Source organism: Maylandia zebra, linkage group LG20, assembly GCF_041146795.1.
Source record: "Maylandia zebra isolate NMK-2024a linkage group LG20, Mzebra_GT3a, whole genome shotgun sequence".
Lineage (NCBI taxonomy): Eukaryota > Metazoa > Chordata > Actinopteri > Cichliformes > Cichlidae > Maylandia > Maylandia zebra.
The window spans coordinates 3144036-3157868 of NC_135186.1; the positions used below are offsets into that span (position 1 = coordinate 3144036).

Sequence of the window (13833 nt, forward strand, 5' to 3'; positions counted from 1 at the left end):
TTATATGAAAATACAGTTAAAAGTCCATAATTTATGCCTTTCTCGTGTTTTCCAACATTTTTATTGGGGTCGGATTGGAGTCTTTTGACACGCCTGCATCACATTATTCATGCTTTCATTGCAATTAGTTGGTTAAGGTGAAGCTGATTTTAACTATAGCTTTCATTCTCTGTTCTGTAACAATTCACCACATTATCCATATAAATTAAAATAGAAACTTCTAACTATCAGATAAGAAGTACGATATTGCACATCCACAACACACACCTTAGTACAAGCGCAAAGTAGCTTTTAATATAAATACTTACTATTAAAGAGAAATGCTCAAGTACCTCAAAGTTTATTTTAATGCAATAGTGGAATATAAAAATTAGTTTATACTACTCGTTTAACTGCATATGGACACATGCATGCATATACATCCATGTTATACTGTTTTTCTTGCAAGGTATGACGCTAATGACAAGATTTCCACGAGAGCAAAAAGTCTTTCCGGTCTCTATCCAGCACTAAATTTAGTTCTACTTTTGTGACAGTGAAAACAATTCCCAATCTAATTCTAAAAGATAGAAGTCAGGCATTTGGGGTGCAGATTTGCTCTTCTACCTCAGGTTTTCAACCCCAGTTTGTGCCTTTGAACGTCAAATAACGCATATTGCGAATTCACGATTTTTCTCCCACGACTTGAATGCCTCATAACACATTTCAATGAAACAATGAAATTGATCGTGTTTGACATTACTACGTTACAGTGTACCGATTCAACGACCATCGCGATTCTTTGCTGTCACTGAACTCCGTCAAAGCAGAAACGGTGCATTCAGTCCGAAGCTTTTATCCCCAGCAGAGCGTATGCTTAGTGAAGCAAATGCCTTCAGCAGGATGAACTGAGTAACCCCAGTGAGACTTTGCCTTTTGTCGCCCTCTGGTGAATTTCTCCAAGCATGGCAGATGACTCAATATTAGGGCCCACGGGGAAAAAAACAAAAAAAAACAAAAACACACTGATATTAGAACATACTTTATTCATCATCATTGTCGTCACAATAAAAGCACAGACTGTAATCTTTTGTAGAAAAAAAAATTACACTTTGGTAGCACAACCTAATTCAGAAAGGCGACTGAAACAGACTTAACCATACAGAGCGATAGAGAAGAACTAGGTCTTTACACTTTATATATATATATATATATATATATTAGACTTTCAAGAAGCAAAATTAATCCGTTCAACATAAAAAGAAAGAAAAAAAAGACAATCAATAACCATACCAATAATCTTTAAGCAAAGCAAAGAGTGTAAAGATGCCTGCAGGCCTGGGACAGCTTCAGAACCACTGGCAGTGTTGTGATGAACCCACACAAATAGTTTGCTTTCTGTTTAAGTATTTAAAAATAAATAGTTTTATTAAAGGACAATGACAAAGACTAATTTTAAAAAGAAAAAAACAGACGAAAAAACAAAACTGTAAACTTGTGATGAGCAACAACTAGTGTACATCATGTTCTACGGAAACAATGGCAGCTAAGCACTATTACTAATGAATTTGACATTACACAACAAAAACATATTAAAGTATGAAATATAAAATACGTCCACAGACCCAGTTTTTCTTTCTACTCTGAATTAGGGTTTCCAGCATGAAACCACTAACTTAGATGTTTATTTTTTTCTACATCATAGTATTAAACACTTATCTATGCTGTTGCTCAAGTACAAAAAACAAAACAAACCTATAGGCAGTCCTGAAGAGAGAGAAATGTACCTATTTCCAACAATGGCTTTGGAAGACCTATTCTAGCTGTATTCATCCACTCATCACTGTTACACTTTGGTTATCTGACACTTGCAGTGTTTCCTGTAAGATTTTTTTCCAGCGCTCAGGGAAAGTATACCTGGGTGATGACTGAAGTGAATAAATCACACCGTAAATGTCAAAAAAGCGGTGCCTTACTGGAAAAGAAATGTAAGAAAATATGTACAGAGGGCACTATGAATTAAGTCATTGGCAAGTTTGCAGCCTAGCTGGCAGCACGTTCTTTTCCCTGATAAGTATCATACACATTGCGTGTGTGTGTGTGTGTGTGTATTTACCCAGCCCTAAAGCCTGTGCATTTTATCTCTGCTCACTCTCTCTTTTCTCCATCTGCCATCACACTCATAACCCTAGCAGAACATTCATTATCAGTCAACATTATTATTATCAATTGATTTTGTTATTGTAACGGAAAAAAATACATTTATAGAAACTTAAAGGAAACCACAAGTTTAGCCTTATATATGTGGACATAAAACTTGGAGGACAACTGAGTTCACCTGATAGCTCTTTCTATAATCCATACTTGTCCATTGGTTTTTATAACCAACAAGATAATTAGTCTTCATCCTCTCATCAAAGCTGTGTACACTGACAAACTGTTTCATGTGAGAGCGGAAGCAGAGGAATTGCGTAAGTCCAAAAGCTCTATACATTTGCATAGTGAGAGTATAGGGCTGCCTCGATCTACTAACTTTTCCATATCTTTTTTTTTCTTCTCAGGTGCAGTAATTTTCATAATGGAAACACTGAGTTGGACTTTGAAGTTTCCCACAGCCTAACATAATCTTACTTGATTCCAAAGCATTACTTCAGCTCAAAAGTGGCTCACAAAGCTTAAATCAGAAATCCTCTACAGCAGGTTTCAGCAACTTTAAATATATCAAGTCAAGACGATCTTTGCACTGAGCTCATGCCTCTGCCATGAGAGGACAAATAAAAAAGTTATTTGTGGTCCAGAGCTTTAATTTTGTCACCCATTAAGCAGTTCCTGGACCTTCTGACAGTTCCTCCAGGTTCTGTTGCAATGCATATGAGGGGTACCAGGCAGAGTTAACTTTCCAGTGGTGGCCGCAGAGGAATACAGCCATCCATCTCCAGTGACTCGGGCCAGCCTTCATATTTGTTGCTGCTTTTACTGTTTTTCATACGCTAAGGGGGAAAGACAAACGTAAATGATGTCAGCAAAACAGACTGGGATCAGGTTCCTATAGCACAGTAGCTGCTGAATAATTGTACACAGAGTGCTGAACAGCCATTGAAAACCCCCCCCCCCCCCCCAAAAAAAAAAAAAAAGAAAAATCTGCATTATCATGTGGTAGTCCAGATGCAAAAAAAAACCCTAAATCAAATGAAAAATGCAAATATCTTATTAGCCAATCACATGGCAGCAACACCAAGCATGTAGGTACAGAGTTGCTACCATGGCCAACACGACCTGTTGAACTTTAAACTTCAGTAGGTTAATCTTTTTTTTTTAAAGCAGGTTAATGTTTAAACTTCTGAAACCCAAAGAAAGATGCCTTAAGTGACATTGAACGTGGCATGGTTGTTGGTGCCAGACAGGCCATTGCGAGTATTTCAGAAACTGCTGGGATTTTCCTCAGCAGCTCGACGCCAGAGAAGAACTGACACATTGTAGAAATGCAGCATTAACTTAAATTATGACTTGTTAAAATGCAGGTTTACAGAAGAGGATCTATAAAAGTTGAATTTTAAAGAAAATGGACTACAGTGGTAAAAGACCACCCTGGGTACCATTCCTGTCAGCTAAGAACAAGAAACTGAGGCTACAATTCACACAGGGTCACTGACATTAAGTTAACAATAGATGATGGGAAAAATGTTTCCTGGTCTGATAAGTCTCGATTTCTGCTGCAACATTCAGACCGTAGGGCCAGAATTTGGCGTAAACAACATGAAAACATGAATCCATCCTGCTTTGTATCAACAGTTCAGAATGTGGTCGTGTGCTGGCCTTTAGTGCAAACAGAGCCTCTGCAGTCTTAGTCTCACAGTCACAGCTCTCAATCCAACAGAGCACCTTTGGGATGTGGTTGAATGGAAAAACATACATCATGGATGTGCAGCCTACAAATCTGTAGCAACTGTGTGATGTTATCACATCAATATGGACCATAATCTCAGAGGAGTGGTTATAGATAATGCTGTTTTGTAATACTGTTGTGACAGTTGCACTGTGATCTAGTCGCACAGGAAGAATATTTTCTACTGAACATTGGCGTCACATCAAAGACAGCACACCGACTCCACCTTCAGCCCTCGATCAGCACTAATAGTAAAAGGAACAAACCTGCTCAAAGGGACTCTTATTCTCAATACCCTTGGCTCCAACAAACACCCAGCTGTCTCTAAAGGCCAAATCCTTCACAGCTGTGCTCCCGAGCTCCTCAAAAAGCCGTCGAGACTCTTCATTCAGCCTGACATAGTGAAAAATACAAACAAAAAACCAAAGACAACAAACAAGTTTAGAGGGTTTTTTTAAACATGCTCTCTGCACAATTTTATTTCAAGGAAACCACAAAGTTACAAACACCATTTGCTTAATAAGGAAGATATGGTGGTCTCTGCAATAAATTCTCATCATGAACACTTTAATAACCATCATCCAAGACATCAAGAATTAATTGAATCAGTCTGATTTAATTCAGTTCTACACTTTGTAAATCTAATTTAAATCGAATCATGAAGTCGGTGTTCACATGTAGCACCCCCGATAAATCTTAAAAGGTGAAAAACTTTTGTGTCAAGCCTGCCATTCACTGTCACATTATCATATATTCTTCCTTGCACTGCTCAGTGACTGTTTAACTTGTTAGGCTTCCCAGATAAATGCATTCAAATTTATTTTATAGCAGAAATTAAATACATGAAAATGTGACAGCACATGAGGCAAAATCCTCTTTGTTTTACTCTACTAAATATTTATAACACAATACTTCATAATATGAACTATTCCCAGGTTTCTATTAAAATTGGCTAATGTGAAAGGGGAGGAACTGGGAGCACAACACAAATCCTTACTTTGTAGCTGCATCATCAAAGGAGGCCACAAACACAAGTGTTCCCTCATGAAGAGGCCGGAGAAACTTCAACAGGTCAGAAACATCTGAAAATGAGCATCAAATGAGATCTGAAGTGCAGTTTATGGGTTGTTACTGCCAAAGTGTATGGACTACAGGACTACAGGATATTAAACATTAATGTCTGGTTTTTATTACCTCCTGCCCACATATCAAAGGTTTTCGTCTCCAAAAGCTCGCCAGTCACCCCTGGAGCAAAGATACATCAGTAAAATGTTAAAACAGCACCATAAAAAGGAGCTAAAAAACAAAAACAATATAGTCTGCTAAAACGTGAAGAATAAGAGTCTTACCATTCACCAAGGCTATGTTTAGTCCCCTGCCAACATTGTTCTTCACACTGCTCACTAACCTGTTAGACAAAACCACAAGGCTTATACATAGCTATTTAAACTCTTATTCACACTATGTAACACTTATATGGGCCAAGACAACAGGCAAAACGGTGAGAGGGACCAGCAGAAAGAAACAATACTTGCATTCAGCTCCCCAGACAGGCTTGAAGGCCTGGTTATGACAGCACAGAGGAAAAAACACAGAACAGTGTGAAAACAAAACAAAACAAAAAAAAGGGGGGAAAAGGAGGGACTAAGGAGAGACAAAGACATAGATGAAGAACCAGAAATAATTAACACTGAATCTCACATCTTGTCCTCTAGGCAGATTTTAGGGCCAATGACGTTGGCAGCACCAGACACCAGACGGAAAGCCAGATGTTTTGGAGGACAAGGGGCTGAAAGTCCACATTTATATTTTCGTGGGTGGGGTTCTGTTAAAAAACATGTTGATCATAAGAAGGAAGATAAGAATGCAACTTTGTGAAAGTATTAATTAATGAGTAAGGTTATGCTGTACAGTTTGCTTACCTGGTGTTGCGTCTTCACTTGTACCTGAAAAAAAGCAAACAAACAAAAAACAACTGATTTCTTGATTAAACTTACCAATGTTATATTCCGAAAATCCAGCCATCAAACATGCATCAACTTTAAACCAACACACATAACTTGTCTGTAGCTTCGTCACTAAGATGGCAGACACATTAAAAACTGATTGCAGTTTAACAACTGCTTGTTTTGACCAGTTAGCAATACAAACACAAAAGATTTAACTCGCATAAAACACACCTAACAATCCAACGTGTAAAGTCATATTTTCCTCCATGTTTGGTAAATTTTATTTGCTTGTCAGTTAACTGGTTTCCGCTTGATTCCTCTTACCGCTGAAGAAATGCAGCACAGAGGACGCACTCTCCCCTCCAAATAAGGTGTTTGCCAGCAGCCAGGTGAAACCCACCAGCAGCACCACAGCCACAGCTCGCAGGGGGCCTGTCACAATGATCAGGACACATCAGCTCAGGCCAGAAACATATGGGTTTATCAATAAATCCCCATTGAAAATATCAACCCACCTGTTAATCTCATGCTTCACTCTTTCATAGACCTGGGGAGAAGAAAAGCATTGACATTAGAGTGGCTTAAGTAGTTTAACAAGACAGGAGACTTTTTAGTAAAACGTTCTTATTTAAAATACCATTTCCCAGCTTCTAGTTATACCAAATATTATAGTCTTTGCCTGTAGTCTACCTTTAGTTTTAAAAGATGATAAAATCTGAAAGAAACACAGTCATGAATAAAAAATGTAATTATTTTAAATTATTTAAAAGGGTATTTTTCCTCTGTGTGACGTTTCTCTTCCTAGCTTTATGTTTTTATTTATTAATTTTTTTTACAGTGGCCCTGCAAAATGGCTCTGCAGAGATGACGTTTAAAGGTTTTAAAATGAACCCAAACAATCTCAGAGACGAGACACTGAAGAATGAACCCTTAGCGATGTTGTCAATTACATTTCTACTAGAATTAGAACCGGAAAAGTTCACTTGTTTACCTTTACAAGCGAGGATCGCCTTGTTTTGCCGCCTTTGCCCGGCTGTAACGAACAGTAACGAGGAGCTGTTGCTCTTGTCACCCTGGACTTTTTGCTATTTCTTGCGCTGTTTCCTCATTGAGTCGTCCCTGACATAAATACGCTTTCAGTAAGAAGACAGGCTGAAGTTGGTATCCTCTTTCGACGAACATGGAAAAAGACCTGGTTTAATTTAGCCCATTTGTCTTCCGGATATAACCTACAGCCCACCCCGAGCCTTTTCCACGGACCTCAACCCGTCAGTACAGAGTCTGCGTGAAGTGGCTCACGTGACCAAAAAAAAAAGATTCTAAAAATTATTTTTAGTGTTTTGTTTTTTTTACTCAAATTCTTACAATATACATCACACTTAAGAAATAATAAAATAAATTAAATAAATAAAAAAAGGAACAGTCTTTCTGTCACATCGGCACATCTGCTCCTCTTATTAAACACGCGACCAGCGCTGCAAAATCAAGATGGCTGCCCACAGTGCCGTACTCTCCGCGTCCAAAATAATGAATCCTTTCTGGGTTGGACGCCTTGGAAACACTGCTAAAGTAAGACAAGACACGCAGCCCTTGCTCTTTCGCTTGTGAATGGTGTTGCGTGGCTCTAATTTAAACTCCGTTATAATTTTTTTAACACAAGGTCATGCTGTTAACATCATTTGATTAGCAAAGCTAGCGGGCTTTTCCACATCTGTGGGTTGGTCACAGGTTTTACGGCATCCGTACACGGGATCCATTTAAAAACACGCTCTAAATCATTTGCACTTTGTATTTTCCAGGTATTTGGAACAACTTTGATCAGACACCGGAATAAGACCTCGCTTACTGTGAGTGAGTCAGATCGGTACATGGGATTGTTGTCAGTTTCCGGGATGTTTTGCATTGGAAGTTGTCTTTTTCAGTGTAACTGAACTGTGTGTAACTGTGTGTGTGTGTATATGTGTTTTTCCACTTTGTTGTGGGGTGAAGGTTATGACACTACTCTGTTTGCCACTATTTGGACCAAACCTGTTCTTCTAAACATCAAACTGACTCTTGTCCTTCTGCTTTCCTCTGTTCACCTTCAACAACAGGGAGAAAACATTGTAAGTAGCTGACTCGTGACACGGTTCACTGCAATTCACTGCATCATGTCTTAAACGAGAATATTTTCTATAACGGGGTTATGATATAGGAAAAAAGATGTGTGATGAGAATAAAAACACTAGCATGATCAAAATAATATAACAGTTTTTAAACATCATGTTGCATGGATGCATGGAAATTTTGTTACCATCAATTTCAACTGGAATTTCTAACCATCTTGAGTCACAATAATAAACACAGTAATGACATCATCAAATCTATTTAAATATTTGTCAAACCTAAAAACACTATTAACTGCCTGAGAATAATCTCTCAAACATACTTACTTGGTGCTCTGGACATGTGCTGGTTGATTTTTGGCCAGTGATTTGTAAGCTGTGTCCATTGTCAGCATTTTCAGCAATTCCTACTGCTATTAATACTACTACTACTATTACTATTATTCTTTTCTTTTGACTTCAGAATTCCTACTGCTTCTGTGTATTAAAGTATTGCATGATATTGTCAACCCACCACAGTGAACATTACTACACCATATCTATTTGTTATTATGTCATTAGTAATGTGGACATAAGCAGACACCAGATACCAAAAACTATCAAATTCACTGTGTACCTTATTTTCATGAGATTATTTGTAGACTTAGAAAGGTAAACTTTTTTTTTCATAACATATGTTTACTGTAGTGGATGATCTGTCTTTAAAAGGTGCCAAACCTTCAATTTTCTCTATTTATTGAAGTTGATTCTTTGGCATTTAACAATCTTCCAGCCCCCTCCAGCAAAGTATGGAGGCAGGCACACTGTGACCCTCATACCTGGTGATGGGATCGGTCCAGAGCTTCTCAATCATGTCAGAGAAGTTTTCAGGTTGGTTAGATTGAATCGCAGTCCTGTTGAGTGATTACATGTCATCTACAGTCACATAAGAATTGAATCCATTGTGTGGTTTGTGAACATTGTGCTGCAGGTTCACCTGTGTGCCAGTTGATTTTGAGATGGTGAATGTCAACTCTGCTTTGGAGACCGATGATGACATGAATAATGCCATCACTGCCATCCGGCGAAATGGAGTTGCCCTGAAGGGTAAGCAAACAGCTTCTTCTTTTTTTTTCGATCAACGTATGAAAGCATGAAAAACAGAACATAGCTGTAAGTAGAGTATAATTTTTAATAAGACAGTTGAACTAAAGTAACTGTGTAATTGCTTACCTCTTTTGATAGGTAACATAGAAACCAAACATACCCTGCCAGCGTCTGTCAAATCCAGAAATAATGTGCTGCGGTAAGTTTAGATGAAATCTTTAGTTTCCTAGATTAGGGTCATTTTTTTGTGTGAAATAGCTCTCATTTCTTACGTAATTTGGTCTTTTGTGTGGACTACCAGCACGAGTTTGGACCTGTACGCCAATGTGATGCACTGTCAGTCCCTCCCCGGGGTCCAGACTCGCCACAAGAACATTGACATCATGATCATCAGGGAGAACACAGAGGGAGAGTACAGCAGTCTGGAGCATGAGGTCAGACGCAAGAGGAAAAACAATCAATACTACTGTCTGCTGAAAAACATGTTTATGGTCCCTTAAACACTTCTTATCTGTCTCTTTTTAGAAAAGGGAATTGGGTGCCATCTATGCATCATTAATTTTCCAAATCAAAATAACTGTGCAAAATCTTTTGATTTGGTCATATGATAGAATTTAATATAGACAATATTGACTTCAGAATGCAACAGATAAAATACGATTATCTGAAACTAAATAAGACTTCTGGGCTGCAAAGAAACATGAAAATCCTGCATTAATAATAATAATAATAATAATGGATTGGATTTATATAGCGCTTTTCAAGGCACCCAAAGCGCTTTACAATGCCACTATTCATTCACTCTCACATTCACACACTGGTGGAGGCAGCTACGGTTGTAGTCACAGCAGCCCTGGGGCAGACTGACAGAAGCGAGGCTGCCATATTGCGCCATTGGCCCCTCTGGCCAACATCAGTAGGCGGTAGGGTAAAGTGTCTTGCCCAAGGACACAACGACCAGGACAGAGAGCCCGGGGATCGAACTGGCGACCTTCCGGTTACAGATACACTTCCCAACCCCCTGAGCCTGTAGTCTGCTGTAGATCCAAATCTACAGCAGACTAAAATGGGCATTGGTGTGCCGGGATGTGTACCTGCTGTGCACGAAGCTACCACTGTGCTCAGAGGTTTACACTGTGAATGTTGTCATTTTGGGCTTTCAAAGTGTTTTTTTTTTTTTTCAAGGTGGAATGATTATACAGCATACATCTTTAATGACTTAAAAAGAAGGAATTGGGTGCACAAGTCCAAATTTATTTCAGTTTCTCTAATGCACACATGGTCAAAGGTATACATTCAGGCTCTAACATAGTCCATTATTTGTTTATTTGTCCCTTAGTTATTTGTCTGTTTCAGGTTCATGTTAGGCTTGAGCCTTGGTGGTTGTACCTGAACAGTTTCCTCTCACCTGTGGGTGACGGTTTGGGTCTTCCTCCAGATCTTGGTGGAAGTGATGACATCTCTGAATAACTTGTACTCATGCACAGTTGTTTGAACTGAGGATCCTGGAATCTGCTGTTGTTTAAAATTCTTCAGAGAGATCTTCACACCTTGTGTAAATTTACAGTTTTCATTCTTAGATCTTCAGTGAGTTTTTTCAGAGTACTGATCAGTCCAATGAGTGCTCAGACAAATCATTTTTGCTCTGGTAAAGAGAAAGAACCAGTAGTCAATCATAATGACTAAAAAGAAGTTGATACTCCTTGACCTTGTCGAGTTAAAAGACACTGAAGAAGATTCAGCACCACTTATTAAAAGATTTAAGTATATGTTTATATTTGTGCCCATATTTATGTTCTGGCCGTATGTAAATCAGAGAAACTAAATAAAAACCTGTGCACCCAATCCTTATTTTTGTAAGTCATTAAAGATGGATGCTATACAATCATTCCACCCTGGGAAAACAGAACAGTTCAAAGAAATCATTCCGTTACATTTATTCTCTATGATGAATGTATATAAACTTCTGAGCACAGTAACTGTAGTTGTTGAGCCATGTTTGCTTACACAATACAGTTATAGATGCTGTTTTACAATTTGTACAGAAACATATGTTATATTATTAACCACTTAGTACTAATTAAAATGATTATTTTTTATTTACTGCTAATTTTGTTCTGTGTTTGTTGCACTTAATCGTTTTTTTCAATGTTTAGTGTTACCTTGTAGACAGAAGTTTTACTTTATGTAGTATTACGCGTAGTCTTAGAGACGACACTTTATTCCCACTACAGTCTTATTGATCTTTCTAGTACAGTTTAAACTCATGTCACTGTATTTCATTTGTTGTTGTCTTCTTGTCCTACTTCCAGAGTGTATCCGGGGTAGTGGAGAGTCTAAAGATTATCACCAGGAATAATTCCATCAGGATTGCTGATTATGCCTTCAAACTGGCCAGGGAGAGAGGTCGCCGCAGGGTCACTGCTGTACACAAAGCTAACATCATGTAAGTTACCTTTTGGGAAACGTATCCTGTCAAACACGTCTGGCCTTTTGTTTACTACGGTGAGTTTCTTAGTCCTGGATATGCTGAGTGTGGAATTTCTGTTTCAACAGGAAGCTCGGTGATGGCTTGTTCCTGCAGTGCTGCAGAGAAGTGGCCTCGGGTTATCCAGACATCACATTCGACAGCATGATTGTGGACAATACCACAATGCAGGTAACAGATGATGACATTTTAGGGAATCCGGGGAATGTTCTTCTTCTGATTTTATTTGTTTTACTTAACTCCATTTGTGCCGTTTAGCTCGTGTCCAAACCACAGCAGTTTGATGTGATGGTCATGCCCAATCTGTACGGGAATGTGGTGAGCAACGTGTGCGCAGGGCTGGTGGGAGGACCTGGCCTCGTGCCTGGGGCCAATTATGGTCGTGACTATGCTGTCTTTGAAACGGTGAGTGTTGGAGGCTTGAATAGGTTTGTAGGACACAGTTCTCTCAGAATTTTGAAGGATGGAAAATGTATGAGTCATGTCTGTCTGGTGTTTCAGGCCACAAGAAACACAGGAAAAAGTATTGCAGAAAAAAACATTGCAAACCCAACTGCCATGCTGCTAGCTAGCTGCCTGATGCTGGACCACCTTAAGTAAGCTTTTCCGGATAAAAATTCTTCTTCATTGGTTTTCTGTGTGTGTGTGTGTGTGTGTATTGGTGTGACTGTATTATATTTAAATAATGTTTTTCTTCTTTGTGTCTCCAGCCTTAATGATTATGCAAGTCTGATCCGGAATGCAGTCCTCACCACAATGAACGAAACCAGGGTGAGCCTTCCTCACTGATGGGTTCCTCACCTATCGCGCTGCCATGAAGCTCACAGGCCATTGTTGCGTGACATAGGATTTAAGGCCGCAGTGACAATTCTGGCATGCTTCCTAGAAGGCATCACAATACATTCACACAAAGCAGCATTGTGCCCCTTTTCCTTTCACAAAGCTCTTGTGCAGCTCTACACTCTATGGGATCTGATTGTTTCTTGAGTAAATTCCAAAACCTGATCTGCCGATCATGTGCAGCATCGGACTAGTTACTGTGGGAAACTGATTACACTTTGCACGCACAAAGAAAATACAAAGCGTCTATCCAAATACAGTATGCGGCATGAGATGCAATCCACAGTGCTACGATTTCATAGCATACGTTAAGGTCTTAAATAATTTAATACGGATTTTGGACCATATCTGTTAGCACCCTGTTCTTTTGTTTGTTGTAGCTTATTTATGATTTTTTTTTTCTCTTTATTTGCAGTTGCACACAGCAGATCTCGGGGGTCAAGGAACCACATCAGAGGTGGTGCAGTCCGTCATGAGGGTCATCCAGAGTAAAGGACAGTTCACGGCAGAGCTGTAAGAATGACCGGGAAGGTTCATGCACCCACGCTCTTATCAGGTGGTTTGAGTTTAAACAGGTGTACCTTCTGAGAGAGGATGTCCGTGTTTCCATAGCATCTCGTTTCACACAGCTTACTTACCTGTTCACAATACAAATGAGCCTGCTTTCTCACTTCAAGGTTTCACATGACCTGTTTAAAAAGGTGGGTTTTGATAAAATTCCATTATCACTCCTGCAAGCATCGGTTTTACTGCTGGAGCTTATTCAGCTGAATATGAATCTCCTTAGAGATTCGTATGAAACATGAAAGGGCCTACTTTAGATATTTAAATATACAAGTATAGGCACGCATCTTCCACTATACCTTCTGCAGCAGCCATTATTTATTTTTCACTTTGTGATTACATCACAGACTTTAAATTAACCAAAATGTCATTAATGCTTAATATAAATGTAAAGTGCCCATTATGTCCTGTTACATCGTTTATGTTCTTATCACAGCAACTGTACTTTGAAGAGGTGATACACTATAGAGGAGCGTGACTGCTGTCAAACCGGAACTTTACTGCTTGTGCCATAATGGCTTTTTTTGGTCTAGGGATGATATCACAATATTATACTGTTGTTTTTGGGTCTGTCCAAGAAAATGCTCATAACGCCTGATATGAAAAGAATGGTTTCATTTTGTTTGTATGTGTGTGAGCATAAGATGTAATCAATAAAGTAATTATATGTCTTAACATCTTTCTTTTGAAGAGAGGTTTGAATTCTCAGCATATTTGAGACGTATTTTGAGTACTACGAAGAATTAGGATGCACGTGGCTGACATGCACTCTAGAAACTAATTGGATATAAATGCAGAGAGAGCAAGCTGCCAGATTGTTAGATACACCTAGCTGAAATTAAGGTTGTCCACTGAAATAGTTTCTTTAACAGTTCTTTTTTTTTTTTTTTTTGTTGAACCTGTTCTGGAAATGTTTAATATGCTTTAATGATAATT

At 38.8% G+C, this 13833-nt stretch overlaps 2 protein-coding genes across 3 annotated transcripts; one reads left to right on the top strand and one right to left on the bottom strand.

Annotated features, from left to right (window-relative positions):
* Positions 1 to 1005: 1005 nt before the first annotated feature.
* Positions 1006 to 7096, bottom strand: fam3a (FAM3 metabolism regulating signaling molecule A). Its single transcript, XM_004558728.5, has 10 exons — positions 6806 to 7096; positions 6330 to 6361; positions 6139 to 6246; positions 5788 to 5811; positions 5567 to 5690; positions 5215 to 5273; positions 5060 to 5110; positions 4863 to 4947; positions 4132 to 4258; positions 1006 to 2969 (listed from the first exon to the last, which is right to left on the bottom strand). The coding sequence occupies exons 2-10, from the start codon at positions 6340 to 6342 to the stop codon at positions 2871 to 2873; spliced, it is 690 nt and encodes a 229-aa protein (XP_004558785.1). The 5' UTR covers positions 6343 to 6361; positions 6806 to 7096; the 3' UTR covers positions 1006 to 2870.
* Positions 7097 to 7234: 138 nt separating this feature from the next.
* idh3g (isocitrate dehydrogenase (NAD(+)) 3 non-catalytic subunit gamma) lies at positions 7235 to 13572 on the top strand. 2 transcript variants are annotated; one of them, XM_004558726.3, is made up of 13 exons: positions 7235 to 7383; positions 7614 to 7661; positions 7908 to 7919; positions 8692 to 8789; positions 8890 to 9005; positions 9144 to 9204; positions 9307 to 9439; positions 11318 to 11451; positions 11562 to 11664; positions 11752 to 11898; positions 11995 to 12089; positions 12204 to 12264; positions 12749 to 13572. In XM_004558726.3, the coding sequence occupies exons 1-13, from the start codon at positions 7303 to 7305 to the stop codon at positions 12848 to 12850; spliced, it is 1191 nt and encodes a 396-aa protein (XP_004558783.2). In that variant the 5' UTR covers positions 7235 to 7302; the 3' UTR covers positions 12851 to 13572. The 2 variants fall into 2 exon arrangements, with proteins under 2 accessions (XP_004558783.2, XP_004558784.2); XM_004558727.3 differs by lacking the exon at positions 7908 to 7919.
* Positions 13573 to 13833: the final 261 nt, after the last annotated feature.

Bases quoted from the DNA above. Each gene is read 5' to 3' on its own strand.
- fam3a (XM_004558728.5), bottom strand. The intron at 5,111-5,214 runs GTAAGACTCTTA...TCTTTGCTCCAG, and splicing joins AAACATAGCCTTGGTGAATG to GGGTGACTGGCGAGCTTTTG. The intron at 2,970-4,131 runs GTTTGTTCCTTT...TTTCCCCCTTAG, and splicing joins ATAAGAGTCCCTTTGAGCAG to CGTATGAAAAACAGTAAAAG.
- idh3g (XM_004558726.3), top strand. From the start codon at position 7,303: ATGGCTGCCCACAGTGCCGTACTCTCCGCGTCCAAAATAATGAATCCT. The intron at 9,440-11,317 runs GTCAGACGCAAG...TCCTACTTCCAG, and splicing joins ACAGCAGTCTGGAGCATGAG to AGTGTATCCGGGGTAGTGGA. The intron at 12,090-12,203 runs GTAAGCTTTTCC...TTGTGTCTCCAG, and splicing joins CTGATGCTGGACCACCTTAA to CCTTAATGATTATGCAAGTC.